We start from the raw sequence: 24,793 nt of genomic DNA, 5'->3' as shown, positions 1-24,793 counted from the left end.
TGAACTCAGGGTCCCATCTTTGGCCGTTAGCGTGGCCCCGCCAGGCCTTGAGGGAGACTGGGATATTCCTCACCTGTCCACGCTTTTCCCGTCCCTCATCTGGCTCCAGCCAAGTCTCCAAGCGGCCCTGGTTTCCTCTCGCGGGAGATCTGATCTCGCAAGAGCCACGATGCGGGCGCTGGGACACTTTGTAGCTGGGTCGTTGTCCTGGGCCTCCAGCGAGCATCCGAGTGTGTGTGTGCTCCCGTGTCCCTAGAGGTGAGACACCGCCAGCTCACACCGCTGCTTCTGGCCCGCGTTCGGGCTGCAAGGGTTCAGAGCCTGTTGGACTGGTCTGTGCGAACCTCCAGACCGCCACGACTTGGGGAAACTGGCAGGAATCCGGCCCGAATCCTGTCTCCGGGATGCGGTGCGTGGCGGTAGAAAGTGACTGTGCGTTTGCCGCTCTCCCAGGGCTGCGCATGGAGTTGGAAGACCTCGCCAAGCTCAAGGGTGAGTGCTGCCCTCCCCCGCTGCAGCGTGGCCGGGCGGGCTGCACCTGATGACCCCTTGCCCACAGTGATCCTGCTTCGCCTGGAGGGGGCCATCGATGCCATTGAGCTGCCGGGGGACCAGAGTGGTGTCACCAAGCCAGGGAGGTAAAGGACAGTGGGTGTGCCCGGTTCTCCTTACAGTGCCCAGCTGCCCTGGCCCCGGCCTCTCCCGCTCTGGCCCAGCCCTTGGGCGACAGCGCAGCCACCCTTCAGAGTGAGGAGCTTCTGTGCGCATCTTCCCGCCAGCCTCCTCTTCCGGCCGCCCGTAGGCCCGGATGGCTGGCCGGGGTGCGCAGGACTGTGGTCTTAGCAGCCCAGGGCACCTGGCTTTATTTCCTAAAGGCAGGTGAGGGATCGTGGCCTGGGGCCGGTTGTAGCTTTCCTCAGGGCACAATTGACAGCTGTGCTGGGATCCAGCCTCAGGTTCTCGAGGTGTGGAATGTTCTAGAATGTGCTGGAGCACTGCTGCCTGCCTTCTTCCTGAGCCCATCTGTCACACTGTGCTCAGAGCCTTGTGGGACTCCCACTTGCTTCCCAGCTGCTCCAGGCCCTTCGGCCTTCACGGCCCAGACGGCAGGGCTTACCTGCCTCCCAGAGCTGCCCTGTGGGGCCTTGCCTTTTCCTTCACACTCAGGGCTCTGAAGTTTGGCCTCCTCCCAGGAGGCGGCCCGGGCCCTGCCTGAGCCTCTGTCCTCTGCAGCTACATCTTTGAGCTGTTTGCCGAAGCCCAGATAACCTTTCAGACCAAAGGCTGCATCCTCGACTCCCTGGACCAGATCATCCAGCACCTGGCAGGACGTGAGTCCCCATTGGGCCCCGCGGCCACCTTGGCCCCCACACTGGCCTTGACTCAGGACTGTAGCCTGCTGCACCCCCAGGCAGGAACGTTGCCCCCAGATCCCCCTTTCTGCCTGGGGTGTTGAAGCCTCGCTGCCGTTCAACGGGCATGTGTTTTGTAAAGCACGTTCCCTGGTCAGCCCCGGAGGGGAAGAGTGGTGAGGCACCTGCTAGGCGACTGAGCCACGGGTCCCGCCAGCCTCTCCCCTGAGCCCCCCGCATCCTGTGTCCACCCAGAGGCTGCACCGTGGGCCCACTTCTGCTAGGTGGGGCCTTGTTCTCATCTCAGACGGTCACTTTGCTGTGCTCCTGGGCCCCGGGGTGGCCCAGCAGCCTCAGCCTTACTTGAGCACAGAGCCTGTTCTCATCCCACCGACCCCCCGGAGACGTTCTGGCAGCAGTGTGGGAACTGCCCCCCCCGCAAGGGCGCACCCCACACCAACACTGGGTTGAGGCCAAGCTTGCTTGTGGCTCCTGAGGGCGGAGGGTCCAGGGTCTCCCCTGGCAGAGGTGCGGGATGGCCAGCGTCTGCTGCTCCCACAGGTATGGGGCCGTTCACCAACACAGCGGGGCTGCAGAAGCTCTCAGACATCATCCAGGTAGGGTGGGCTTATGGCGAAGGTACGGCGTCTCCTTTCCTGATGGGGATCGAGGGGTGCCTCCTTCTCCCAGGTTTGGGGCAAGGCCAAGGCGCCCACGCCACATGCTTCGAATCAACACCTGAAGCGTGTCTCCTCTTACCTGGAGGTGCGCTGCGAGGCCTTAGGGGAGCGGGCCGTGCTTGGCTGCTCTGGGCAGTCAGGTCCAGGGTGGGTTCCCCGGGTGCCAGGGGGCGTGGGGGCCTGGCGGGGTCCCCTGGGTTTCGGGCAGGCTTAGTGGCCACACCGTCCGCTCTCACCTTTCTCAAGTAATTTCTTGAAGCAGCTTTTCAGAGGTAAGTCAAAGCATGAGTCCATCACAGAGTGAGAGGCCATCGACTCTGTCTACCCAGCCCCGTTGTCTGGCCACTGGGCCAGCCCACCCAGAGAGGCATTCAGACACTAGGGGTGAGTGCGTTTGGGCAATGCCTGTGAGCCCAGGTGGGGCCCACGGGGCTGGCGTTCAGAGTCGGCAGGCGCGGCCAGCATGTTCTCTGGGCCAGACTGGCCTCTGGCCTCTGGGATCCACTTTGGGGTGAGGGCAGCCCCTCCTGGCGCATGCAAACCCCACCTTTCCCTAGCCAGGCCACCAGTGGGGACATCACACACCTCAGGGCCTGTGGACACGGCCGCCTCCTGCCCCCCAGGGTGCTGTCCTGTGTCCAGCTAGCTGTCTTTGGGTCTGGCTGAGCCACTTCTCAGCTCAAGTGGACGAGCCAGGGTCTGTTTCCCTCAGTCGAGTGGCTGCCGGGCCAGCTGTCGAGGACCATCCCTTTCTGAGGAAAAGGACCCTATGACGAGGGCCTCGCTAGCCCTTTCTTAAGAGGACTCTTGGTGCTAGTGGTCCTTGCCGAAACAAGACACAGGAGGCTCTGTGCTCTGTGGTGCTTCTTCACACCTGCATGGCCAGGCGGGGGAGGTCCGACTGGGGTTGGGGGAGGCCAGGCGGGGGAGGTCCGACAGGGGTTGGGGGAGGCCAGGCTGGGAGGTCTGCCTGGGGTTGGGGGAGGCCAGGCTGGGAGGTCCGACTGGGGTGGGGGGAGGCCAAGCAGGAGAGGTCCGACTGGGGTGGGGGGAGGCCAGGCTGGGAGGTCTGCCTGGGGTTGGGGGAGGCCAGGCTGGGAGGTCCGACTGGGGTGGGGGGAGGCCAAGCAGGAGAGGTCCGACTGGGGTGGGGGGAGGCCAGGCTGGGAGGTCTGCCTGGGGTTGGGGGAGGCCAGGAGGGGGAGGTCCGACTGGGATGGGGGGGAAGGGAGGAGGAGCTAGGAGTGGGTGATCCTGCAGCCCAGGGAAAGGCAGGTATACCTCCCCCAGAGCCACTGTGATCTGGTACCTGGGGCTCCGTCTCCTTGAGTGTGAAGTGTGGGTGGGTGTTGTCCTGGGGTACCAGGCCCTGCCTTGCTGTCCTCCCAGCACTTCTCTGAGGCGCTCCAGACCACTGCTGCCTGGGGCCATGGCCTCTTATGACTGTCGGGTCTCCAGGTACCCTGGCCCCTGTCTGAGACTCCTGCCAGGCGGGCCCTCTCCTCTGAGCTGCTCCCTGCGTGTACTCCCCACTGATCTCAGGGTCCCTGCAGATGAGTGGGCGCTGGGCCAGGGCTGCTGTCCCCTCCACAGGTGCCCTGAGCTCAAACCCGGTCCCACGCAGCCTCCTCCCCTCCCCACATTCTCCCCCGCAGACTCACTGGAACCCAAGCACCTCTACCCCATTGGCTTGGAATTTCTTTTGGCAGCCGCTCTCAGTGGGCCTGGCAGATGGCTCCGTGTCCCTGCCTGCCCGGTGCTGCCTGTAGGCCAGCTTCTCTCTCTGGTGTGTCCCTTCCAGCTGGAGGAAGTGTGACCGGGCTCTTGCTCCTCCCAGACCTGACTCCTGTGGGAAGGGGGTGTGCTGGGCTGGCCCCGGGGCTGCAGGGGGTCAGTGGGCTGGCCAGACAGGTAGCCCATGTCACAGGCCGCACCGAGAGCACCCCCGGGCGGGCTGTAGAAGAGCCTCGTACCTCCCGAAACTCAGATCCCCTCAAGGTAGTGTGAGAAAGGGGGTCTGCAGCCCACCCAGACAGAGGCAGCCTCAGGAGGGATGGGCAGGTGCAGCCTGCCCTGGGGCGGCGTGAGACCTGCTCACCTGCAAAGCCGTGGACAGGAAGCCGCCGGGCCCCAGGGCATCCTGGGGCACTCTTGGTGTTTCTGTCGGCCTCCTGGTGCTGTCTTACTAAGTTTTCCTTCTAATTGTAAAAGTCGTTTGGTTTTCTGAGCAGTCCCGCCACGTGGTTTGTTAACTTCCAGCATCGTGCGCCTTCTTCCCCAAAGTTATCTCTCGACTCTTTTTCTCCGTTTGTTGCCTTGGCCAAGAGTACGGTTCTCTTTATTTTCGTTAGGGGTCGCTTTTGTCTTTTTACTTCTGGGGGTGAACTGAGTCCCTTCCTCTGGCTCCCTGACCACCCCACGCCTGCTCCCCGTGAGAGCACATGGATTAGCTACCACAGAGGGGGCCCTGCGGGATGGCTGTGTCTCCGGTGCCGTGGGGTCCTTCAGGAGAGGGGACAGGCAAGTGTGACTCCTGCCCCTCGGCCCGGAGTCCCACAGCAGGGATGCCATGAGCTCAAAGGCAGGGTAGGGGATGACAACGCCCTGAGCGTCCGTCCCGTGCGTGGGGGCGACTCAGGAGTGGTGGCCCCTGCTGTACGCTGTGTGACCAGCGTGTCTCTGCTGACTTTGTCCCCCACGTCTGCTTTTCAGATTGTGTTCAGTGCAGACCCTGCGGAGGGCGTGTCTAGTTCTGTGATGGGGCCTGGGGTCTCTCGATCCTACAAGGTAGGGGCTGCCTCGGGGACGGGGGGACCCTGGGGCTGGGTCTCGGGATGCTGTCCCCTCTGTCCCTCCAGGTGCACATCCACCCTGATGCCAGTCACCAGAGGACAGCTCGGCGATCAGACGCCTGGAACGCCACGGCGGCCAGAAAGCAAGGTATGGTGCCTGGGGGCGGGGCCGCGTTCCCCTGTTCCGGCTCCGCACAGCGCCCACGGCCCCCCCCCCCCCCCCCCGCCCCGGGTGCAGCCTGCCCCGTGTGACCCCACAGCTCACCCAGACAGAGCCGGTGGAGACAGAAGGGCCTCAGAGCTGGCCGACGGCACAGGGCCTACCCAGAGTCACCTGAAGGGCTTCCGTGGAGCGAGGGCACGGCCAGGTGCCCCACCCCACAGGGAGGGGAGACCTGGGCACATTCACGTCGGCACAGGTGTGCTGCTTTAATGCCGTCCCACCGAGCGGACACGTGCGGGGCCAGCTCAGGCCGAGGCCACTCTCCAGACCCCAGGGTCGTGTGTGATGGCCACTCCGGTCCCTCCGGTGCTGCCTCTGTTACCCTGATCCCACGTCCCACTCTCCAGGTTTGTTACTGGTCTTACCTGCTTCCACGTGTCCTGGAGACGGGGCCACTTGTGACTCTTGAGGATGGGGTCTGTGTCAGGCATCCCGTGGCTCTTGGTGTGAGGCTAGGCTGGCCTGTCCTGGCCAAGGTGTGTGTCCCTGTGGTGTGGTGTGGTCCACACTGGTGGTGGCCAGTGTCCCGGCAATCCCAGGCAGAGTTCAGCACCCCAGGCGGCCTGGCCTTTGGAGTGGGCTTTGCCAGACACGTCTGGGGCAGTGGGTCCCAAGGTCAGGTCACTGTCCTGTCCCGGTCACCCCTCAGCATGGCCGGTGGCCTGTGTTCCGGGCCCAGCCCCCAGCCCTGCCGGCACACCCCCTTCCATGCCGCTGTCAGCCGTCCCACGGAGCCGAGCAGGAAGAGCGGGGCTGGGCCCGTGGGCAAGGCTGGCGCCAAGCAGGAGGGTCACAGGGTGCCCTCGGTGGGTCACCTGGCCTCTCAGAGCAGGAAGTAGCTTCCATGAAAGGCAGGGAGACCAGCGCAACCCTCGCGTGTTGTGAGGTCACAGGAAGCAGTTTGCGCCAGCACTGGGGCCTGCCCCCCCTCCCCGCCCTGGGGGAGCACTCACACACGGGCAGGGTATGCAGGTATCCACGGCCAGCGGGGCGGGGCGTCGCGTCCCCTGTGTCCTGTGTACTTCGGAGCTCATGTGAATTCTCAGAAATAGCCGCCCCGAGTTGGGCGTTTGTGGGAAGCTGGTTCATTGCTGACCTTCCCGAGAAGCTAGGATGTGCGTGAGCAAGGGGAGGGCCGGCCCTGCCGGGAGAGGCCAGAGCACCCAGCCCCCGCTCTCCCCCCCCCCATCTCGGGCCAGATTCCCACCTGAAGGTGGAAAAACCTTCTCTGGCCCCAGGAGGGGACTGGTTCTTTTCTGGAAACAGCCCTGCTGACCCATGACCTAGTGTGGACTTTGGAGTGCTATTTAAAGTCATTCTGCTTGTGCTGGTTTAATTTCCTAAGCTTCCAGACCCAGCTGGGGGCCAGTAGGAGGCAGGCACTTTTAGGAACGGCTGCTTCCGGACACCACTGTCTTGTTGCCGGCGACTTCAGCGCTGGCGCTGCCTGCGGGGGACGGTCCCCTCCGGGAAAGCGCTGGCCCCGCCCTCCAGGGAAGTGCCGACCCCGCCCCTCCAGGGAAGCACCGACCCCGCCTCTGGGAAGCACGGCCCCTCCCTCCTCTTCCTGGAGCAGAGCTTGGGTTCCGCTTCCTTTTCCAGGTGTGCCCTTCAGCCAGGGGCACGTGATGGCAGCCTGCCTGCCTGCTCTCGGTGCCCTGAGCCACACGTCCGTGTCTGCAAGTCTAGGTTGGGTTGGCTGGCCTTTCTGGAGGTGACCCCCAGTATGTTCCCCTTGCGGGCCTGCTCTGGGTCCGCCCATGCTCCCGGGACGCCTGAAGGAGGAAAGAGGGGCCCTGGCCCAGACCCTCAGCTCAGGGCTCAGGCAGGTCCGCGTGTTCAGACATGTGCGTGTGGGCTGCGGGGCCCAGCGGCCGCCTGTGGCAGGCCTCCTGTGTCCCGCCCAGCCTCACACTCCCCCTCGCAGGGAAGGTGCTGAGCTACTGGTGCTTCAGCCCCGGCCACAGCATGCGCGAGCTGGTCCGCCAGGGCGTCCGCACCCTCATCCTCACCAGCGGCACACTGGCCCCCGTGTCCTCCTTCGCCCTGGAGCTGCAGATGTAAGGCTGCCCTGTGCCCTGTGGGGGCGGGGGTCCCAGGGCCAGCCGCGGGCCGCCAGGTGCTGGGGTTCAGGACCTCACGGGGGCCACCCTGCTGCCCCAGCCCTTTCCCAGTCTGCCTGGAGAACCCACACGTCATCGACAAGCACCAGATCTGGGTGGGGATCGTCCCCAAAGGCCCCGATGGAGCCCAGCTGAGCTCTGCCTTTGACAAACGGTAGGGGGCCTGGTGGATAAGGAGGTGGGCAGGCAGTGTGCCACCTGCTGGAACCCTCGCGATGGTGGGCCTTTGGCTTTGTGCAGGTTTTCTGATGCATGCCTGTCCTCCCTCGGCAAGGCGCTAGGTGAGTGCCCGTGGGAAGCTTTGGCCTCCATCCTGAGGTCCCACCCCACTGCCTGGTGTCTGGGGTCCCTGCCCTGCCTGCTGTCCCCAGGGGGTATCGTTGGCAGCCTCTCTGAGCACCTACTCCCGCTGACGTAGCCACGGTGGCACTTGTAGGCAACATCGCCCGCGTGGTCCCGCACGGGCTCCTGGTCTTTTTCCCTTCCTACCCCGTCATGGAGAAAAGCCTGGAGTTCTGGCGGGTACGTCCCTCCTCTGTGTGTCCTGGGGGTGGGAGGGGAGCCCCAGACAGCCAAGGCTCTGGCAGGGCCGGAGCAAGAACATTTGTGTGAGAAGGCAGAGGTGACTGCAATGTGGCCCTCCGCCTGCCAGATGTGACGGGTGTGATGGGCACCCCCTTTCCCTGTCTCTCCTCACAGGCCCGTGACTTTGCCAGGAAGCTGGAGGCCCGGAAGCCTCTATTTGTGGAGCCGAGGAGCAAAGGTGGCTTCTCAGAGGTCTGAGCTCTCGGGCTCCACTGCCCATCATGGCTGCCCCAGGCTGGCCACTGGCCCTCACGGGTCACCTCTTAAGAAGTTTGGGCATGGGGATGATGGCCCCAGACCCTCGAGTCTGAGGGGCCGTCATCGAAGCAAGCCTCCCCTGCCCCCTTACCCCCAGCCCTGGGGTCCCCATGCTTTCTGGGAAACATTGAACAGGTTCTGGGTCAGCCTGGGAACCTGTGCCATGAGGAAGCTTCTAGAACTCTGCTCGCCCACCTCCCAGCTGGGACAGCCCTTCATCTCAGAGGATGAGACCTGGGGTCTCGCTTCCGTGGATGGAAGGAGCTGACCGGTGTCTCCTCCCAGGTGGTGGATGCTTATTACACTCGAGTCGCCTCCCCCGGGTCCAACGGGGCTACTTTCCTGGCTGTGTGCCGGGGGAAGGTGAGGCCCTTGAGGGTCTGTGCCCCACACCTGCCGGCCTGTCTTCCCCCGGCTGGTGCTTGTGTCGGAGGCGGCTCACGGCTCGTGACCTGGGGGGCTGTGACACGGTGGGATGGGCCGGTCCGACCGCCTCCCTGGTGCCCCGTGTCCAGCAAGCAGGAGTGAGGAGGGTGCAGCCCTGGCATCCCAGGCTGGACAGCCCTTCGGTGGGCATCGGGTCTAGGCACTGAGAGTGAGCGCCCCTCACCGGCTGCGGGGGGGGAGGGTGGAGGAGCTTCCGGCAGTGTGAGGCCCCGGGAGCCGTGAACCCCAGGTAGGGCCGGGCTCAGGGTGGGAGGCTTCTCCCCACCCGTACGTGCGTGGCTGTGAGGACCTGGGCGTGGGCAGACCCTTGGGGAAGGCAGACCGGGGAAAAGAGTACTCACGCCCCCAGGCCAGCGAGGGGCTAGACTTTGCGGACACGAACGGCCGCGGTGTGATCGTCACGGGCCTGCCGTACCCCCCACGTATGGACCCCCGGGTGGTCCTCAAGATGCAGTTCCTGGACGAGTTGAAGGGCCGCAGCGGGCCTGGAGGTCAGGTGAGAGGCCACAGGCCTGGGTGGGAGTGGGGAGGAGGGTCTAGAGCCCCCATGACTGAGCCCCCCCCCCCAACAGCTCCTCTCCGGGCACGAGTGGTACCGGCAGCAGGCGTCCAGGGCTGTGAACCAGGCCATCGGGCGGGTGATCCGGCATCGCCACGACTACGGGGCCATCTTCCTCTGTGACCACAGGTGCGGCTCTTCTCCACGCAGCCTCGAGGGTGGCCAGCTAGGCTCTGGTCCTTCCCTCAGCGAGCGTGAGCCTGGGCTGTGGGCCGTGGGCCATGGGGTGGGCGGGGCTCCCCGTCTGACAGCCGACGCCCTGCCAGGTTCACTCACGCGGATGCCAGAGCCCAGCTGCCCTCCTGGGTGCGCCCCCACGTCAAGGTGTATGACAGCTTCGGCCACGTCATCCGGGACGTGGCCCAGTTCTTCCGTGTCGCCCAGAAAACTGTGAGTTCCTAATGCCCAGCTGGCTGCGTCCTCACGCCCTACCCAGGGGAAGGGTCTGTGCGCGACCCCAACCTCTCTGTGACTGTCCAGATGCCCGTGCCGGCCCCGCTACTCGCTGCCCCAAGTCTGGGTGAGGGAGAAGGTGCTGTCATGGTGGCCGTGTCGCCCGGCCCCCTCTCCACCAGGAAAGCCAGGAGTCTGGACGTGCACGTCCCCAGCCTGAGGCGGAGACCCGTGGGTGCGTTTGCCTGAGGGACACGGCTGGGCAGGGGCCCTGCGGGCCGGGGGCCTGGGGTGCTTCCCGCTGGCTACCGGTGTGCTTGGTCCAGTGACCAGAGTGCCTGTCTGAGCCTGAGTGTTGCTGGGACAGACCTGACTTGTCCCCCGGCCCCCCCCCCCCCCCCGGTCACCCCCTTCCTCCCACGGGCTTTGCTGCTGATATCTGTGCTCCCACAGGGTCGCCGACCAGGGACGCCGAGAGCAGCCTGTGTGTGGAGTACGGGCGGGAGCTGGCCCTCGCTCAGCAGAGGCCTGTGGGGCTGCTGGCAGCCCTGGAACACAGCGAGCATCTGGCTGGGGGGCCTGGGGACAAGGCCTCCCCTGGGGAGGAGGAGGTGCGGGAGGCCCCAGAGACAGACCCGTGCCCCCCACCCCCCACTCCCAAGCCTGGGGCACATCTACTCTCCCTCCTGTAAACCCCCTGGTCAGGCGGGTGGTTGAGTTTCGGCACATCCCTGGCACGCCCCCCCGCCCCCGCCCCCGGTCCTCAGCTGGTGCTGCCCTACACGCCCCTGCTGGTTCTCTGGGGGTTGGCACGAGCAGTCAGAGTCCAGCTCCTGCTGCCCCAGAGGTCAGCCCTTTCTGGGAGCCTGAGCTGGGGGTGGGGATGGGCAGGGGGGACACAGCTCCTCACCTGGAGCCTTTGCGCTGGAGCCCTTAGCTCTGGCCGGACCTGGAGCCCCCGTGCCCTGCTTGCCGCAGAGTCCCTTCCCCTCCCAGTCCTGCTCCCTGGGGCCGGGGGTGAGCCCGGCTGCGACAGCAGGCGGCCCCTCCCCCCATCCCTTCCGTACCCTTCCCGTCCGGGCCACGGGGGAGGCTGGTGGGGCGGACCGAGGAGAGGCCTCTTCTCTCCCACTGTGGGCCCTTGCAGTGTCACAAGGGGCCTGGGGGCTCTGAGGGCGTGGCCAGGACCACAGCGTGTCCCCCCCCCAGGCAGCGCATGTCTCCACCCTGTCCCTCCCACGTGAGAAGAGGCCTGCACAGCAGCAGAAAGGAGGCAGAAGGAAGATCAGGCTGGTGGGCAGCCGGGTACGTGAAGCGTCCCACGTACGGGGTCGGGTGGGAGCCCCAGGCTGCACGGTGCCGACCAGGGAGTGTGAGGTGTGGCTGGGCCTGGCCTCCCTGCTGCCTTCCCAGGGGTGCAGCCTGGCCCCATGCCCTTGGCTCTCCAAGGCCTGCCCCCCACCCCCAACCTTTGTTCAGCTGGAATGTTTAAAGGAGGGTCTTTTAAGCCTCCTCACCTTCACTGGGTGAGCCTATTCTGACAGCTCCGAGGGCCTCCTCCCGCCCTCCTCTTGGGCTTGGGCCCCCTCCCGCCTCCCGCCTCCCTCCTGCCTCCCAGCATCTTTGCAGGGCCTGGCCTGCATGGGCTCCAGGTCTCTTTTGCATTTTAACTTCTTACCTTGACAACCTTTCAGACCCCGCAGAGCTCCCAGCAACGGCATGGGGTCCTGCGGCCCTGCCAGTGCGGCCCTGCCCGGGGCCCACGGGGTCCCTCCCACCGGGGGTGGCTCCTCCACACTTGGGAGTCCTGCCAACTTGTGGTCAGCTTTGGGCCTTTCGTTTCCTTTTGTCTTTCCTGGAGACCACTTTGTGGGTGGTATGACAGGTCCAGCTGGACGGACGTCGGGCCCTCGCCCTTTGGGCGGGTTTGGTGTGGGGCTGGCAGCCAGGTCAGCTCCCCCTTAGCTGAGCCCTTGGCTCAAGTGTGGGTGCTGACGTGCCCGAGTGTGGGGACGGTCTGCCTTCCCAGCCTCAGATGAAGGATTTAAGGGCAGTTGAGTCCCTCTGAACCAGGAAAGCCCTGGAAAGCCCCATGCACCACCTGCCTTTGTCCATCTCCCTGGGCGTCTGGGAACTAATGCTGTCAGGAAGTGGGTGGAGTGGGCGGAGACTGGGGGGCCCGGACCCCTCCTGTCTGGTTTCCGTGTTCTCTTGCTGAGAGCCCCGGCAGCATCCGGGCCTGAGCTGTGCAGCACGAGTGAGGCACAGTGATGTCTTAGGTCCCCCATCTGGTCAGAAGTGCCCTCTGCTGTGGGCTGACCGTCCTTCGGGCTGGGGCTGTCCGCTGCTGCGTGGGCGCAGGGAACTTGGCTGAGGAGTAGGAGCCCCCGACCCAGGGGAAGCAAAACTACACTTGGCCTCTGCTGCTCTCCAAGGGGCGTGGCTGTCTTTGTGGATTCCCTCCTGGGGCCAGGCCAGCCGTGCCCTGGAGCTGGGGTGTCCCTCCCAGTGCCTGTGCTCCACAGCAGCAGCCCAGCGTCCCTGGGACAGGGGAGGGTGGGTCCTGACTGATGGGGCCCCTGGCCCTGTGTCCAGCAGGAGGGGCCGGTGGCCAGTACACAGGCGGGCAGGGCCAAGCTGTTCATGGTGGCCGTGAAGCAGGCGCTGAGCCAGGCCAGCTTCGACACGTTCACCAGGGCCCTGCAGGACTACAAGGGCTCTGACGACTTTGAGGCTCTGGTGGCCTGCCTCGGCCCACTCTTTGCTGAGGATCCCAAGAAGCACGGCCTGCTCCAAGGTGCCCTGGCCCGCGGTGGTCCCCCGACCCGGGGGCAGTGCGGCAGCCGTGGCGGGGAGGGGGGCTTGTGGGCGGGCACCAGGGTCCGTGGTTGTCCCTGCTCCCTAGAAAAGGTTCCGGTGCACGGCCCCTGACCCCAGAGCCCTCCACCCAGCTCAGCACGCGGGGGCCGCATGGTGGAACCGTTCCAACAGGCTTCTACCAGTTCGTGCGGCCACACCACAAGCAGCAGTTTGAGGAGGTCTGCCTGCAGTGGACAGGCCATGGCTGCGGCTACCGGCCTGAGCACAGCCTTCCTCAGAGGCGGGGCGCTCCGTCAGCCCAGGCCCCCAGGGGTGAGCGGGCGGCACCCCGGGTTCGGGGGGCGGGGTGGTGGGCAATGCTAGCTTGGCCCAGCCTCCCTGCTCGTGGGTGGGACTGTTCACCCGTGGAGGCCTGCTGAGGGTGAGGTGTGTGTCCCCCAGAGCATGCATGGCCCAGGCTGGGACCCTGTCCCCACCTGTGTCTGCCAGGAGTGGGCCCTGCACCTCAGAGCCTGGGAGCCTGTGTCCCCAGTTGCAAACAGTTCACCCCCGAGCAGGGACTTCCCCAAGGATAGGTATCAGGGAGGGGGGTGGGGAGCTGGCTTAGGAAGACCCCTCGGCCCCAAGGAGGGGACTTTGCGGCAAAAGAGTCACCCCTCTCCTTTCTGGGCTTGGTGCCCACTGGGGTGTCTCTGCTGGTCCCCTGGCAGCAGTTGGCTGTGGTGGGGGCTCAAGCCTGGGTCGTGCTGTGGTCAGAGGAGGGTGGCAGGTGTCAGTCTCCCCTTGGACAGACCTGCCTCCTCCCCAGGGAGCACTCCAGACCCTTGGGAACCAGCTGGGTGGTTCGTTGTGTGTCCCTGTTTCTTCAGGAAGGAGGGAGTGTGACCCAAAGCTGACCCTGTCCCAGGGTGCAGCCGGGCAGCTGGACCCTGGACAGCACCTGAATCAAGGCAGGCCTCACCTGGTCTCCGGACCGGCCCCGGCAGGTACCAGTCCCCAGAGAGGCTTCGAAGCAGAGCACAAGAGCCCTGGTGTCCTCCCTGGGGGGCGTGGGTGCCGTTCTGGCTCTGCAACCCCAGAGCGAGGGAGCAGGCTGGTGTGAAGGGTGCCAGGGGAGCTCCCTCGGGCCCCAGATCCCCGCCATGATCCTATCCACCTCCCCACCAGGAGACCCCGGCAGCTGTCCAAAAGACGGGGGATCTGGAGCCCCCAGGGGGGAGAAGCAAGGCCCGCCTGTGGGGAGCGCCTACTTGGCCGATGTCCGAAAGGCCCTTGGGTCCGTAGGCTGCAGCCAGCTCCTCGCAGCGCTCACCGCCTACAGACGGGACGGTGACTTCGAGAAGGTGGTGGCCGTGGCGGCCGCACTCACTACCTCAAGGCCCGAGGACTTGCGCCTGCTGGAGAGCAAGTGGCCGCGGAAGGGGCGGGGCTGGGGGTGTGCCGGGCCGGGCCGGGCCGCTGCGGGCGGGGCCTGACCGCTCTCCCCACAGGGTTTGGCGCGTTCCTGAGACCTCGCCACCAGCAGCGCTTCCGGCAGGTGTGCGCCGACCTGATGGGCCCGGCTGCCCCGAGCGCCGGCCCTGAGCCGCCGGGTCCCCAGGACGGGACTCCCACTGTGCCTCCCGACCTCGCCCACGGTGATTCCAGGCCAGGTAGCGGCGGCGGGGGGGTGGAGCAGGGGGGAGACCACCTGGTGCCCCCGGAGCCCCACGCAGCCCGGCAAGGTGGGCCGCAGATCAGCCCGAACCACCCTTTCAGACTCGCGCCTGTGTCTCCAGGCCCCCCAGGACAGGACACACCGGGGAGGACCCAGAGCAAGATCTTGGCCTTCCTTAGACCGAGGCAGGCCGGGGATGCGGGGGCTCCCAGCCAGCCCCCCAGCGCCCCCCACAGGCACGCGCCGTCCGAGTCCGGTAGGTCTCCTGGGAGGGGCCGCAGGGAGTGTGGGCAGTGGGGGCGGCGCAGCTGCCAGCGGCGCTCACAGCGGCCCCCTTGGAGCAGGCTCGGCGTGCCCCGGCTGCGGGGCGGAGGACACGGTCCCTTTCCAGTGCCCTTCCTGCAACTTCCACCGCTGCCGGGCCTGCTGGCGACGGCTCCTCCAGGTTGGCGGCAGGACCCTGCGGACCCGCCCGCTGCGCGTCCGCCACCTGGGGGGCCGGGAGCTGGGGGGTGCGGGGGGCGGCGCCTGTGCAGCACTGCCCTATCTCCGCAGGCCTCTAGGACTTGCCCGGCCTGCCACGCCCCTGCCAGGAAGCAGAGCATCACGCAGGTCTTCTGGCCGGAGCCCCAGTGAGGCTGGAGACCCTCGGGCAGGCGGACGCCGCCTCTGTCCCAGACGCAGCTGGGACGCTTGTCCCTTCACGGGGTGCGGGCCACGGGCCAGGCCAGTGCCCGTGGGGATGCCCCTGAAATGGCAGCAGGATCGACGCCTGCCTATGAGAAGCCCCGAAGTACCCTTAGGGTCTGGGGAGGGTCTGCTAAAAGGTACCTCTTCAGAACTTTCCTTGGCTGCTTGTTTGTGGGTGGAGCTTCAGGCGCTTGGCTGCTGCGGCCTGAGCCCAGGACTGGAAGGTGGGGGAAACGCTCTGCCCCCTCCTCTCCGGGACCTGTGTGTGTGCGCGCGCGCAGTGGACCTGCTTTTAATCAGGTGACAGGTTCTCTAATAAAGTTGCGGATACCGTATCCAGACGCTGTTTGTAGGGTCTGGACTTGGCAGTGGGGTTTGAGGGTGCTGGGAAGGAAGACGTGGGCATCTGAGTAGGGTCGTCCCACCCTGTCCGGGAAAGGGCACGCTGAGCGCTTTGTCCCAGCTGGGCTCAGCCTCCGTCCTCACAGGTGGACCGGCGGATGGCTGAGGCCAGAGAAGAGAGGAGCCAGGCATCCCCAGCCTGCACCCCGGCTGCCAGCCCTGCTCCCGGGTAGAGAGCTGCCCCTGGTGCTGGGGAGGCCCTCGCGGGACCGCCCCCTGGACTAAGGCCCGGAGGAGGCTGGCGCCGGGCGGGGGGGCGGGGTGAGGGGGCTCCCTGGGGAGGGAGGGGCCTTGGGGCGGTGACGTCGCCGAAAGTCGGGTCGCAGCGCGGCCCCGTGGAGGTCGTGGGCCCTCCCCCCGGGGCGTGGCGAGGCCGGGCCATATAGGCCGGCGCTGGCCTCCGACGGGCGAGCTTGTGGGGTGGCGACAGGTAGGGTAGGACGCGTCGTCCCCGTGTCCTCGCTCGTGGGCCTCCCGGAGGCCGAGCCGCCGCTCCGGTGACTATCATGTGGGCACTGGAGAGGCGGGGACCGCCGCCCTTGACCCGGCCTTGGGCGCTGCCCACCCTACTGTTGGCTCTGGCGGCACACGGGGCGGCGGCGACGGCGACGGCGGGCGCGCTCACCTACCCGTGGCGGGACGCGGAGACCCGGGAGTGGCTGGTGTGCGGCCAGTGCCCCCCGGGCACCTTCGTGCAGCGGCCGTGCCGTCGGGACGCCCCCACGACGTGCGGCGCGTGCCCTCCGCGCCACTACACGCAGTTCTGGAACTACCTGGAGCGCTGCCGCTACTGCAACGTCATCTGCGGGGAACGCGAGGAGGAGGCGCGGCCCTGCGACGCCACCCACAACCGCGCCTGCCGCTGCCGCCCCGGCTTCTTCGCCCACGCGGGCTTCTGCCTGGAGCACGCGCCTTGCCCGCCCGGCGCGGGCGTGACTGTCCCCGGTGCGCGGCCGGGCTGGCGGGCGGCGGTCTGGGACTTCAGCCACCGGTGAGGACCGCACCCCCTGGCTCCCCCTGACCCCTTCCTCCCCATCTCGTCCCCAGGCACCCCCAGCCAGAACACGCAATGCCAGCCGTGTCCCCCGGGCACCTTCTCGGCCAGCAGCTCGAGCTCGGAACAGTGCCAGCCCCACCGCAACTGCACGGCCCTGGGCCTCGTCCTCAACGTGCCCGGCTCGGCCTCCCACGACGCCCTGTGCACTAGCTGCGCCGGCTTCCCACTCGGCACCCCGGAGCCAGGGGGGCCAGGTGAGCAGGGGAGGGGGCGCGTGAGTCAGAGGTGGTCAGCCTGTGTCCCTGTTGTCCCCAGGCCAGAGTCCAGCCCTGAGGTATGCAGCGTTTATCCAGCCTCTGGGAGGGTCCTCCAGAAACTTACCTGGGGAGTCCTCTGCGGTGGTGGCGTGGCACCAGTGCCTCCGCAGGCCATGCCAGCCACCCCCCCCCCCCCAACCCCCCTTGGGAAACGGACTCCCAGGGAGTTTAAACCGCATCTCCCTTCCCACCCCTGCACGCTCTCTGACCTTTTCTTCCGCCTCTGCACTGGACCTGTTAGTGGGCAGGGATTTCTCCCTTGTTGGGTGTCCCTCCCCTCCACACCCTAGAGCACACGGAGGCCTCTACCACTGGGTCCTGACCCCCCCTCCTGCTGCAGGAGCCGAGGAGTGTGAGCGCGCTGTCATTGACTTCGTGGCTTTCCAGGACTGGTCCTTCAAGAAGCTCCTGCGGCTGTGGCAGGCGCTCAGGGGCCCAGAAGCACAAGGCCCAGTGCCACCCAGGGAGGGTCGCAACGGCCTGCAGCCGAAGCTGAGGCAGCAGCTCCTGGAGCTCCGTGAGGCACAGGCTGGGGCACTGGCTGTGCGGCTGCTGCGGGCCCTGCGTGAAGCCCGGCTGCCTGGGCTGGAGCGCAGTGTCCGCACACGCTTCTGGGCACGCTGAGCACCCCGCCCCCTATTTATTCTGTTCCCAAGCTGGGGCTCCCACATGGGCATCACACCAAAAGTGACTTACTAAAGTAAGCTCAACCGACCGGGGTCCCATTACAGTAACAAAGTTTATTTTTTATAAAGCCATTATAAACCGGATCGTATGAAACTTTGTGCCATGTCTACTGGGTGCTGGCGGGCACGTCTGGTGGGGAAACAAACACCTGCATGGGCTTTCTAGCATCCCATGCTTCCTCTGGCTGCTGGTCACCCCAAGTGGGATAGACCCTCTGTGGGAAGGACTGTCAGAGAGGGCCAGCGGGTGGCAGGTGCATCCCTTCTGGCTGTGGGCACAGTGGAGATCCCTGAGGCTCGTCCCATGACCCCAAGTCATGCTTTGTGCGTAGGACAGCTGGGGGGGGGGGGGGAGTGTCGTGAGGGTCCTACCCAGTCTGGGGGCTCTTGCTGTGGAATAGGACCCAGCTTGGATTGGCCAACACTAACCTGGGCTGCCAAGAGACCCTTCCCCCTCACCCTGCCCCTCCACTTGAGCTCCACCCAGTCCCTGCAGGCAGGGAATTTCCCCGCAGGGGACCAGCCAAGGACCTCCCCTAGGCCGGGTGCATCCCATGTGCTTTCTGGGAAACACGGCTTTTCCCCACAGGAAGGCTCAGATGAGGGCTGGAGTGCTCCAGAACAACCTGGCCGACTCCCAGCCCTTCCCGTGAGCCCTGGAGCCTGGCGCCTGATCCCCATGATAGGTCCCAAGTGGGGGGGGGGGGGACCCCACAGCCTATGACTCCCCCATGAGTCACCTCACCTGCATTCCCACCCCCAGCCCTGACTCAGCCTTTCTCAGTAGGCCCTCCAAGTCTGCCACCTCGGAGGGAGGGTAGTCTAGCAGGGTCAGGGTTCTGGCTCTGGCACTCCCACGGAAGCAGGAACAGGCCCTGGGTCCAGCCTGGGAGCCCTTCGTGCTGTGGTCACTGTGCCCAGACAGTTGGGAGCCCACCACCCAGTCCTGGGGTTCTGGAGGGACAACAGACAGCAGCGACTCAGACTGCCATTTTCTGGCATACTCCACCCAGTGCTGGCCAATCAGCCTCCTGCCCAGGGCTAGGCCCACTGGGTCTTGCCAGCTCCCACAGGGGCCATGTGGTGAGGGTCCCAAGGACCAGCCTCACCCGGAGGGATAGTTTCCAGGCACAGACCCGGAAATGGGTTTTTAGCCCGTCCCCAGACCTGACGGGGACCCCGACCCCACCCCTCACCTCCAACTGGGAATCAAGGCCCATCCCACAACTGGCCTGGGCTCCACAGGAACCTAGCTGGCCTTCGGAACACCCATGCTGGTGTGCCCCCCGCAACGGCGACTGGCTGTCCTGCGCCAGCGGCAGACACGCTTAGAGGGAACACCCACTCCCTCCCTGACCGGACGGGAGGCCAGCGGAAGAGGACACGGGGCCTCCCAGGCAGATCTCCCCCACCCTGTTCTGAGGCATCAGAACCCAGGGCCCCGCTGGCCTCCAGCAAAGTGGACCAGGTCTCCCTCCTCCCTCAAGATGACACCAGCCACCAACCCATCTCCAGGCCCAGAGGGGACGGAGACTGAGGACAGACACACTTGCCCCACCAGCTTCCTCCATGGGTAAACGGCACAGAGCAGCTCTGGAGCATCTCGTTTCCAGACAGGTGCCCCTCCGCCCCCTGGGCCAGGCAGGCCACACTGCTGGGGTGGCGGCTCCAAAGGGCCAGGCGGCCCGCCAACACCAGCAGGCTTGGCAGGGGTCTTGTGGGGGTCCCCTGGTGGCACCCAGCCTGGCCCTGCTGCCCCGATTCCCCTCAGCAGAAGCCTCTGCATGCCCACACTTTTACGGACACAGGGAAACGCTTGTCTTAAAGAGAAAACAAAGCAACTGAAAAAAACCAAGAGCAAAGCAAACCCGACCCCCAGGCCTGGTGGCTCAGAGCTGGCAGGAGCGCTCCTCGGGCACTCAGGGGTGAGCTGTGGGCACCAGCAGGCACCAGCCATGCCTACGTGATGTCCCTCTGCCGCGGCGGCCGGTGCACGTTCCGCACGACGCACTTCACCATCCACTCGATGCCCTCGCGCACCCCTTTGCTGTGGAGACAGTAAGCATGAGGTGGGGCCAGCCCGGCCTCCAGCCCACGGCAGGGAGAGCCCCACTCACCCAGTGAGGGCCGAGCAGGCCTGGGTCAGGCAGTCGCGCCTGCCAATCTTGGAGGTGCAATCACTGAACGCAGTCTTGATGTCGGGGATCGAGAGGCAAGTCTGGGGGAAGGCGAGGCTGTGAGGGGCCAGGTCGCAGGCGCTGCAGATGTCCTGCTCCTGGGGCAGGACGTGGTCTTGGTGGGGAGGGGCTGGGCTCAGGGCTTCTCTGCCTAGGAGAGGCCCTGCAGCGAGCAGTCTCAGGAGGAGGAGCAGGTGGCGCCGAAGGGCTGCAGGAAAGGGACCGCAGGCGGAAGGAAGCCATCTCCGACGCACCCTGACCCTAGAGCGCCTCTGCTGCAGAATCAGGACACTGCCCTGCAAAGCCCTCTCCACACAGACTGCCACTGAGCATCCACTGGCCGGCTGAGGCGATCCCAAGGGCAGCAGACAGGCCAAGATCAGAGCTGACTCTCACCCTGGGACGCCTCTGCGTTTCATGTCCAGCCACACCAGTGGCAGAGGAATACTGCCCGCCCACCTGCCTGTGCAGAGAAGGTGCCCCGCACCTCGAGAGGCCCAGGTGCACCTAGAGCACACCTGGCCTGGGAGGTTCAGGACAGGCACCCTGTCCCAGCTGTCAGTGGGACGTGCTTCTGCTGGGGACTGCCCTGTGGGCATGCTGTAGTGAGCTCACCTCAACGTCCTGCTTGTTGGCCAGCACCAGGATGGGGACACCGTCCAGCGCCTCACTCGTGACCATCTTCTCTGGGGTGGGCAGAAAGGGGGCGGTGAGCACCCTTTATCTGCCTGTGGCTGCCGGGGCCCACCCACACCCACCCCTCCACACACGTGAGCTCTCTCTTGGCCACAGCCCTGCCTGACCTGGTGTGGGCCCCATCTCCCACCAGGGCCAGCTCCAGGCACCTGGGGTGGGCAGACTGGACCTGACCATCTCCCCAGCCCCGAGCCGGGCTGTACCCACCGAACGCTCGCTTGGACTCGGACAGCCTCTCCTCATCTGTGGAGTCGATGACATAGATGACACCGTGGCACTCCGCGTAGTACTGGGGAGGGGCAGAAAGGGGGTGCTGGGCCACAGGCACTTGGCCACCCCAGGGCCAGCCGCCAACTGGAAGGCCCTTCCGAGGTGCCTTTGGGGGGCAGAAGGTAGGGCAGAGCGAGGCGGCCCTGGAGGCCTTTGGGAACAGCTTGCTGACCTCGGGCAACACTGTCATTTCCCAGGTACCGTGCCCCCAAACCCCACTTCACCATCTGCTCCTGAAAGCCGCCCACAATCGTCGGTCTGATGGTGGCTGGTGGGGACGGGGTGGGGGAAGGATAGGGTGTCCCCATGCAGCCCTGGAAGTGGAGGAAGGATGCTAGCCAGATCACGTGCCAGTGTGGACAGCAAGCCGATGGCCATACTGCTCGGAAGCCACGCAACAGCCACCACCAAAGGGAGGGAGGGGCGGCGCCGAGGACCAGACCAGCAGCACTGAGCTCTGCGGGCCGGACTGGGGCAGGAGGCAGTTAGCCCAGGCACGCACACAACAGCAGCATCAGAGCCCAGGCCTGGGGAAGTGTCACGCAGCAAAGGGAATCTCGACAGATGGACAAAACCGGGCGCGTGGGGGCGGGCCCTTGGAGTGCGGGGCACGGGTGACGCGGCCACACGTTTGGTAAGCCCACATTCTGCCTAATCGAAAAATACAACCCGGAAGCATCCACGTCTGGCACTCAGACAGCAGCATCTCTGCCACTTTGCCCCCAGCTGTCACTAGAGCCCGGAGGCCGGGGACACCCGCACGTTACACGCAACAGGACGCCAGGTGCCAGTTCGCGGTCCACGAGCTGACGACCCCACAGATGCGCAGGCCTGACCGCTCCGGGGAATTCTCGGGGTGTAACGAGGGCAAGCTGAAAGTGCCCGCCCCAGCACGAGACAGGCTTCAGCATCCACGCTCGCTACAGGCAGCCCGACACGCGTGGCCGTCTGGATCCCGCAGCCCACAAATCACACAGAAGCAGGAACCTCTGTAGCGTACGTGCTAGGTGGTGTGAGGGCTGCGGGCCCTGTCTTGCTGCTGGGAGCTGGGAGCTGGCGGGCCCCGCGGCAGAGGTCTCCGTGGCAGGAAGGGGTACCGCACGGGGTTCACAGCCAGCCCGGGGAATCCCCTCACAGCCCTCGGGGCGTACGACCTGGCCTGGCAGACGGGTGTAAGGCGATGGCCGGCGGCACCGGGAGCAATGGAGCTGGGCACTGGGGGCTGAGCAGGGGTAGGACGGGGGGCACGGCGGGCTGCCTCCGCCCCACGGCACCCTGATGGCAGCGTCACCCGTGGCCGCACGACGGAGAGCTTTCGGGTGTGGCCTGGAGGGAGGGAAGCTGGAAGGGCCCCTGTGGCAGGCACGGGCGGTCCGCCAGTCTTGTTTGGGTGCAGCCCGAGGCTGGTACGTGGACGGACCCAGGGACGAAACGATGGCCACCCCAATACGGCGCCAAGGTGTCAGACTGTGCGGGGGACCAGGCCCCGGGACAAGTGTCTAGGAAGGGGCGGGGGTGGCAGGAGCTCTACTTCCCATCCATCCTGGTGACCCACAGGGGATCCTGCTGCCCATCCTCACAGCTCTGGGCCCTATAGGGTTGGGGATGTGGTCACCACCAAGGCTCCCCGTTCCCTAGGGCCCAGCCAGAGACCCGCTAAGTCACAAACCCCGGTTGTCTCCTGGGCACGTTGGACAACTCGCGTTCAGGGGCCAGCAGAGACCCCACGCTGGCGGGGAGGATAGACACTATCAGCGGAAGGCAGGGCACCCGCTCCACAGGGAGGCCGGAAAGCTCATGAAGAACCTAGTAGGATCAGCGACCAGGGGCGTAGACTCTTGTGACGAGCCACACCGTCAGCAGGAGCAGTAGCTGGAGTGGGGGACGCTGCCAGCCGCAGAGCCTCCTCTCTCTCTTCCCGCCTGGCAGAGCTACGCCCACCCCAGGGCATGAGTGCTAAGCGGTGCACGGTGGGCCGTGGTCCAGGAGCCCAGGGGCAGGCAGCGCACCCAGCGGATGAGCCCGTGGGTTCCTGTGGCACCTACTTTGACCCACCAAGAGCCACCTTACCAAGTCATAGCTGCCCCAAGCAGCCCATGTGGTGACCCACGAGGCCGTATGAGTCCCAGTCGGCTTGGCCTGATGTGGGAGGGCTGTGAGGAAGGAATTCTCCTGCCGGGCTCCCTGCTGGCCCGGCCACCTGAGCTGGCCCTTCCCCTCCCCAGACCCGCATTAGCCCAGCTCCCATCTCAGGTGCTGGCCCTCAACACACATCCTATGCCCCAACATCTGTCTCAGCGTCTGCTCCTGAGACCCTGGCCTGCGACACAGTGTCAGGAATATGGGTCTTGGTTCAGAAGACCAGGCCCGGCTTCACTCTGCTTCAGTGACCTTAAACAGCCAGAGAACCTGTTGGTGACCTTCCGGCCACGGGACGGAAGCTGGCCTCCTGGAGGGAAGCCGGAATAGAGGAGACACTTTAGAGGAAAGCCAGGAAAAGGTGACCGGGTAACCAGGGCCTAGACGCTAGTTGTAAAGACACAGATGACTAACGAGAGTGCAGATGAGCGTGTCCGTGCCCCTGGAACTGGGGCAGGCACATCTGTGCCCCTCGCATTGGCTGCACCAAATCCACTGTACCAATCCACCAGGAGGGGGCCGCCTAAGGGAGAGGCTAGGTCTGTCCTGCTCGCTGCTGGACCCCAGTGCCTGGCACAGGGCGAGCTGAAGACAGACCTCGGGGCTGGGGTGTGTGGGAAAAGCAGCACGGCACCGGGGCCCTGGAAACACCCCAAAACCTCAGCAAGAAAAAAGGCAGCTGTTAAAGGCCTGTGAAAACATCCTCCCCTAATGGGGAAGAGGCCACCACAGAGACCAGGTCCCAAGCTACAACTGAGGGAAAGGGCCCGAGCAGAGGGACTCAGCCCCAGCGGTGAAGCGGAGTGTCCTGCTGTCATCGTACCTCCCCCACACCTGTTTCCTGGCCAGCTTTCGTCTTGTCCTGTGGTAGCAGCAACATCTCCAGGTCAGAGGGAATCAAGTACATCCTTGCTCTTGGGGGAAGGACTCGGGAGCTGGGATAGGATGGCGGGGGGGGGGGGGGGGGGGGGAAGCCCGGGGAACAAAGTGGGTGACAAAGCTACCAACAACAAAGAAAAAAGGGGAGTCTGAGGCCTTACGAGGAAAGGAAGCGGCCAAGGGGTGTCACCGGGGGAGAAACGGCCTGAGGACAGGCAGCGCGTGGCCAAGGACCCTACACAGCGTTTATCTTACCTTGTCCCACAGAGACTGCAGCTCTTCCTGGCCCCCCAAGTCCCAGAACATGAGGCGAGCCTTTCCCACGTCCACAGTGCCGACTGGGGAGAGAAGAAGACGGATGAGGCCGCGTGTCCTGGGTCCCTGACGTGCCGCCTGCCAGCTCCAGGAGAGGAACGAGCCACTCTGGTGCTCCCCCACCATCCGCCCAGTGTGAACTGGGATAAAAGCTTCACATGGCCCTGCCCATCTGCCTGCTGGCCTGCGGACATCACAGCATCCTCAGGGGTCTGCCCCACAAACCCACAGCCCTGAGGGACCCCCTTACTGTTCAGACCCACGGTGGTAGTGATTTTGGATAGGCTCATCCCCTTGTAGTTCTTGTTAAACCGGGTTTTTGACTGCTCCAAGAACGTCTGACAAGAGAAACGGACAGCAGGTAAGGACTGGGATCCTTTCCGGTCTATTTCCCAAACATCCCTTCTTGGGACTTTTCCTTGAGAACAAAGCAGAACAGAACAGTGTTTTTGTTTCTAAAGCAGCTGGAGAGGACTCTGGGCAGTAAACACGCAGCTCCAGGTAGACCACCACAAGGACCACGGAGGGGGTGGTGACAGAGGGACGGGCACACACCGTCTTGCCGGCATTGTCCAGGCCCAGGATCAGGATGCAGTACTCGTCCTTCTGGAACATGTACTTGTACAGGCCCGACAGCAGCGTGTACATCCTGCCCTGGGCACCCGGAGAGACGCGTCACACGGGGCGAGCGGGGGCCGGGCCCGACCCCTCCCCTTCCGTGCACGGCCGCCGCACTCGCCAAGTCCGGCGCCCCCTCCCGTGGCGGCCTCCCTTCCCCCTCCCCACGCCGCCCGCCTGCTCTCCGCCGCCCCCCTCCCCCTCCCCGGCACTCGGTCCTCAGAAGACAGGTCCGGTCCCGGTCTGCGTCCCGGCGGTGACGTCAGGCTCCCCCGAGCCCTAGGACGCCCCGCCCCCGGTCTGGGCCACCTCGGAGGCGGCGCGCTGCCGGGCAGCCAGCAGGTGCGGGCCTGCCCTCCAGAAGTGGCGGCCGCGCGGGGATGGCGGGGCGGCGGCGGCGGCCCCCGAGAGGCCGCACGGCCGGCAGGTGGCGCGGAACGACCGCAGCGGGGGAGGCCGCCCGGGCCCCACGCCCCCGACCTCCGCCGCGCAGCTCCGACACCGGGTCTCGGGCTCGCGGGCCGGCCGACACGCCGACCGTGAGTCCCCGCCGCGCCCTCGGGCCCGGGCGGGCGGCAACCAGCCCCGCGGCCTACCTCGCGCCCGTCCGGGCCGCGGAACCGCCGCGCGCCTGACCCCGCAGACCCGCGCTGACCCCGCGCTGACCTCGCGCGGCGCCCGACGGGAGGCAGGCCGGCGGCTCGGGGAGGGCGGAGCC

General features: G+C 65.9%; 3 protein-coding genes across 18 annotated transcripts in view; 2 read left to right on the top strand and 1 right to left on the bottom strand.

Annotated features, from left to right (window-relative positions):
• Nucleotides 1-14,920, top strand: part of RTEL1 (regulator of telomere elongation helicase 1) — a 36,975-nt gene extending 22,055 nt beyond the window's left edge. For 6 of the 12 annotated variants that reach the window (XM_042930392.1, XM_042930393.1, XM_042930391.1 and 3 more), the window contains 26 exons: nt 454-492; nt 560-638; nt 1,234-1,331; nt 1,914-1,969; nt 4,745-4,819; nt 4,891-4,972; nt 6,975-7,107; nt 7,211-7,324; nt 7,411-7,451; nt 7,607-7,692; nt 7,870-7,947; nt 8,299-8,376; nt 8,810-8,956; nt 9,033-9,148; nt 9,286-9,409; nt 9,500-9,647; nt 9,866-10,023; nt 10,622-10,717; nt 12,008-12,209; nt 12,404-12,544; nt 13,102-13,218; nt 13,400-13,636; nt 13,723-13,884; nt 13,991-14,145; nt 14,234-14,334; nt 14,445-14,920. In XM_042930392.1, coding sequence (XP_042786326.1) covers nt 454-492; nt 560-638; nt 1,234-1,331; nt 1,914-1,969; nt 4,745-4,819; nt 4,891-4,972; nt 6,975-7,107; nt 7,211-7,324; nt 7,411-7,451; nt 7,607-7,692; nt 7,870-7,947; nt 8,299-8,376; nt 8,810-8,956; nt 9,033-9,148; nt 9,286-9,409; nt 9,500-9,647; nt 9,866-10,023; nt 10,622-10,717; nt 12,008-12,209; nt 12,404-12,544; nt 13,102-13,218; nt 13,400-13,636; nt 13,723-13,884; nt 13,991-14,145; nt 14,234-14,334; nt 14,445-14,883 — 3,302 coding nt within the window. In that variant the 3' untranslated portion in view covers nt 14,884-14,920. The remainder of the gene's footprint in view (nt 1-453; nt 493-559; nt 639-1,233; nt 1,332-1,913; nt 1,970-4,744; nt 4,820-4,890; nt 4,973-6,974; nt 7,108-7,210; nt 7,325-7,410; nt 7,452-7,606; nt 7,693-7,869; nt 7,948-8,298; nt 8,377-8,809; nt 8,957-9,032; nt 9,149-9,285; nt 9,410-9,499; nt 9,648-9,865; nt 10,024-10,621; nt 10,718-12,007; nt 12,210-12,403; nt 12,545-13,101; nt 13,219-13,399; nt 13,637-13,722; nt 13,885-13,990; nt 14,146-14,233; nt 14,335-14,444) is intronic. The other 6 variants (XM_042930396.1, XM_042930394.1, XM_042930402.1 and 3 more) reach the window with 5 other exon arrangements.
• Nucleotides 14,921-15,299: 379 nt separating this feature from the next.
• On the top strand, nt 15,300-17,063 carry TNFRSF6B (TNF receptor superfamily member 6b). Its single transcript, XM_042930405.1, has 3 exons — nt 15,300-15,926; nt 16,029-16,232; nt 16,636-17,063. Exons 1-3 carry the CDS (start codon nt 15,488-15,490, stop codon nt 16,917-16,919), a joined length of 927 nt encoding a protein of 308 aa, XP_042786339.1. The 5' UTR covers nt 15,300-15,487; the 3' UTR covers nt 16,920-17,063.
• On the bottom strand, nt 17,016-24,773 carry ARFRP1 (ADP ribosylation factor related protein 1). 5 transcript variants are annotated; one of them, XM_042930415.1, is made up of 9 exons: nt 24,672-24,758; nt 24,013-24,106; nt 23,708-23,795; nt 23,398-23,480; nt 23,087-23,125; nt 20,062-20,143; nt 19,774-19,844; nt 19,099-19,199; nt 17,016-19,028 (listed from the first exon to the last, which is right to left on the bottom strand). In XM_042930415.1, exons 2-9 carry the CDS (start codon nt 24,103-24,105, stop codon nt 18,941-18,943), a joined length of 645 nt encoding a protein of 214 aa, XP_042786349.1. In that variant the 5' UTR covers nt 24,106; nt 24,672-24,758; the 3' UTR covers nt 17,016-18,940. The 5 variants fall into 5 exon arrangements, with proteins under 5 accessions (XP_042786349.1, XP_042786348.1, XP_042786350.1 ...); XM_042930414.1 differs by having other exon boundaries at nt 24,013-24,111; nt 24,672-24,755; XM_042930417.1 differs by having other exon boundaries at nt 18,937-19,028; nt 23,721-23,795; nt 24,013-24,111; nt 24,672-24,764.
• Nucleotides 24,774-24,793: the final 20 nt, after the last annotated feature.

Source organism: Panthera leo, chromosome A3 (genome assembly GCF_018350215.1).
Source record: "Panthera leo isolate Ple1 chromosome A3, P.leo_Ple1_pat1.1, whole genome shotgun sequence".
NCBI classification, from domain to species: domain Eukaryota; kingdom Metazoa; phylum Chordata; class Mammalia; order Carnivora; family Felidae; genus Panthera; species Panthera leo.
The sequence above is the reverse complement of the archived record's forward strand: the minus strand, read 5'-3'. Positions and strand labels throughout refer to the sequence as shown.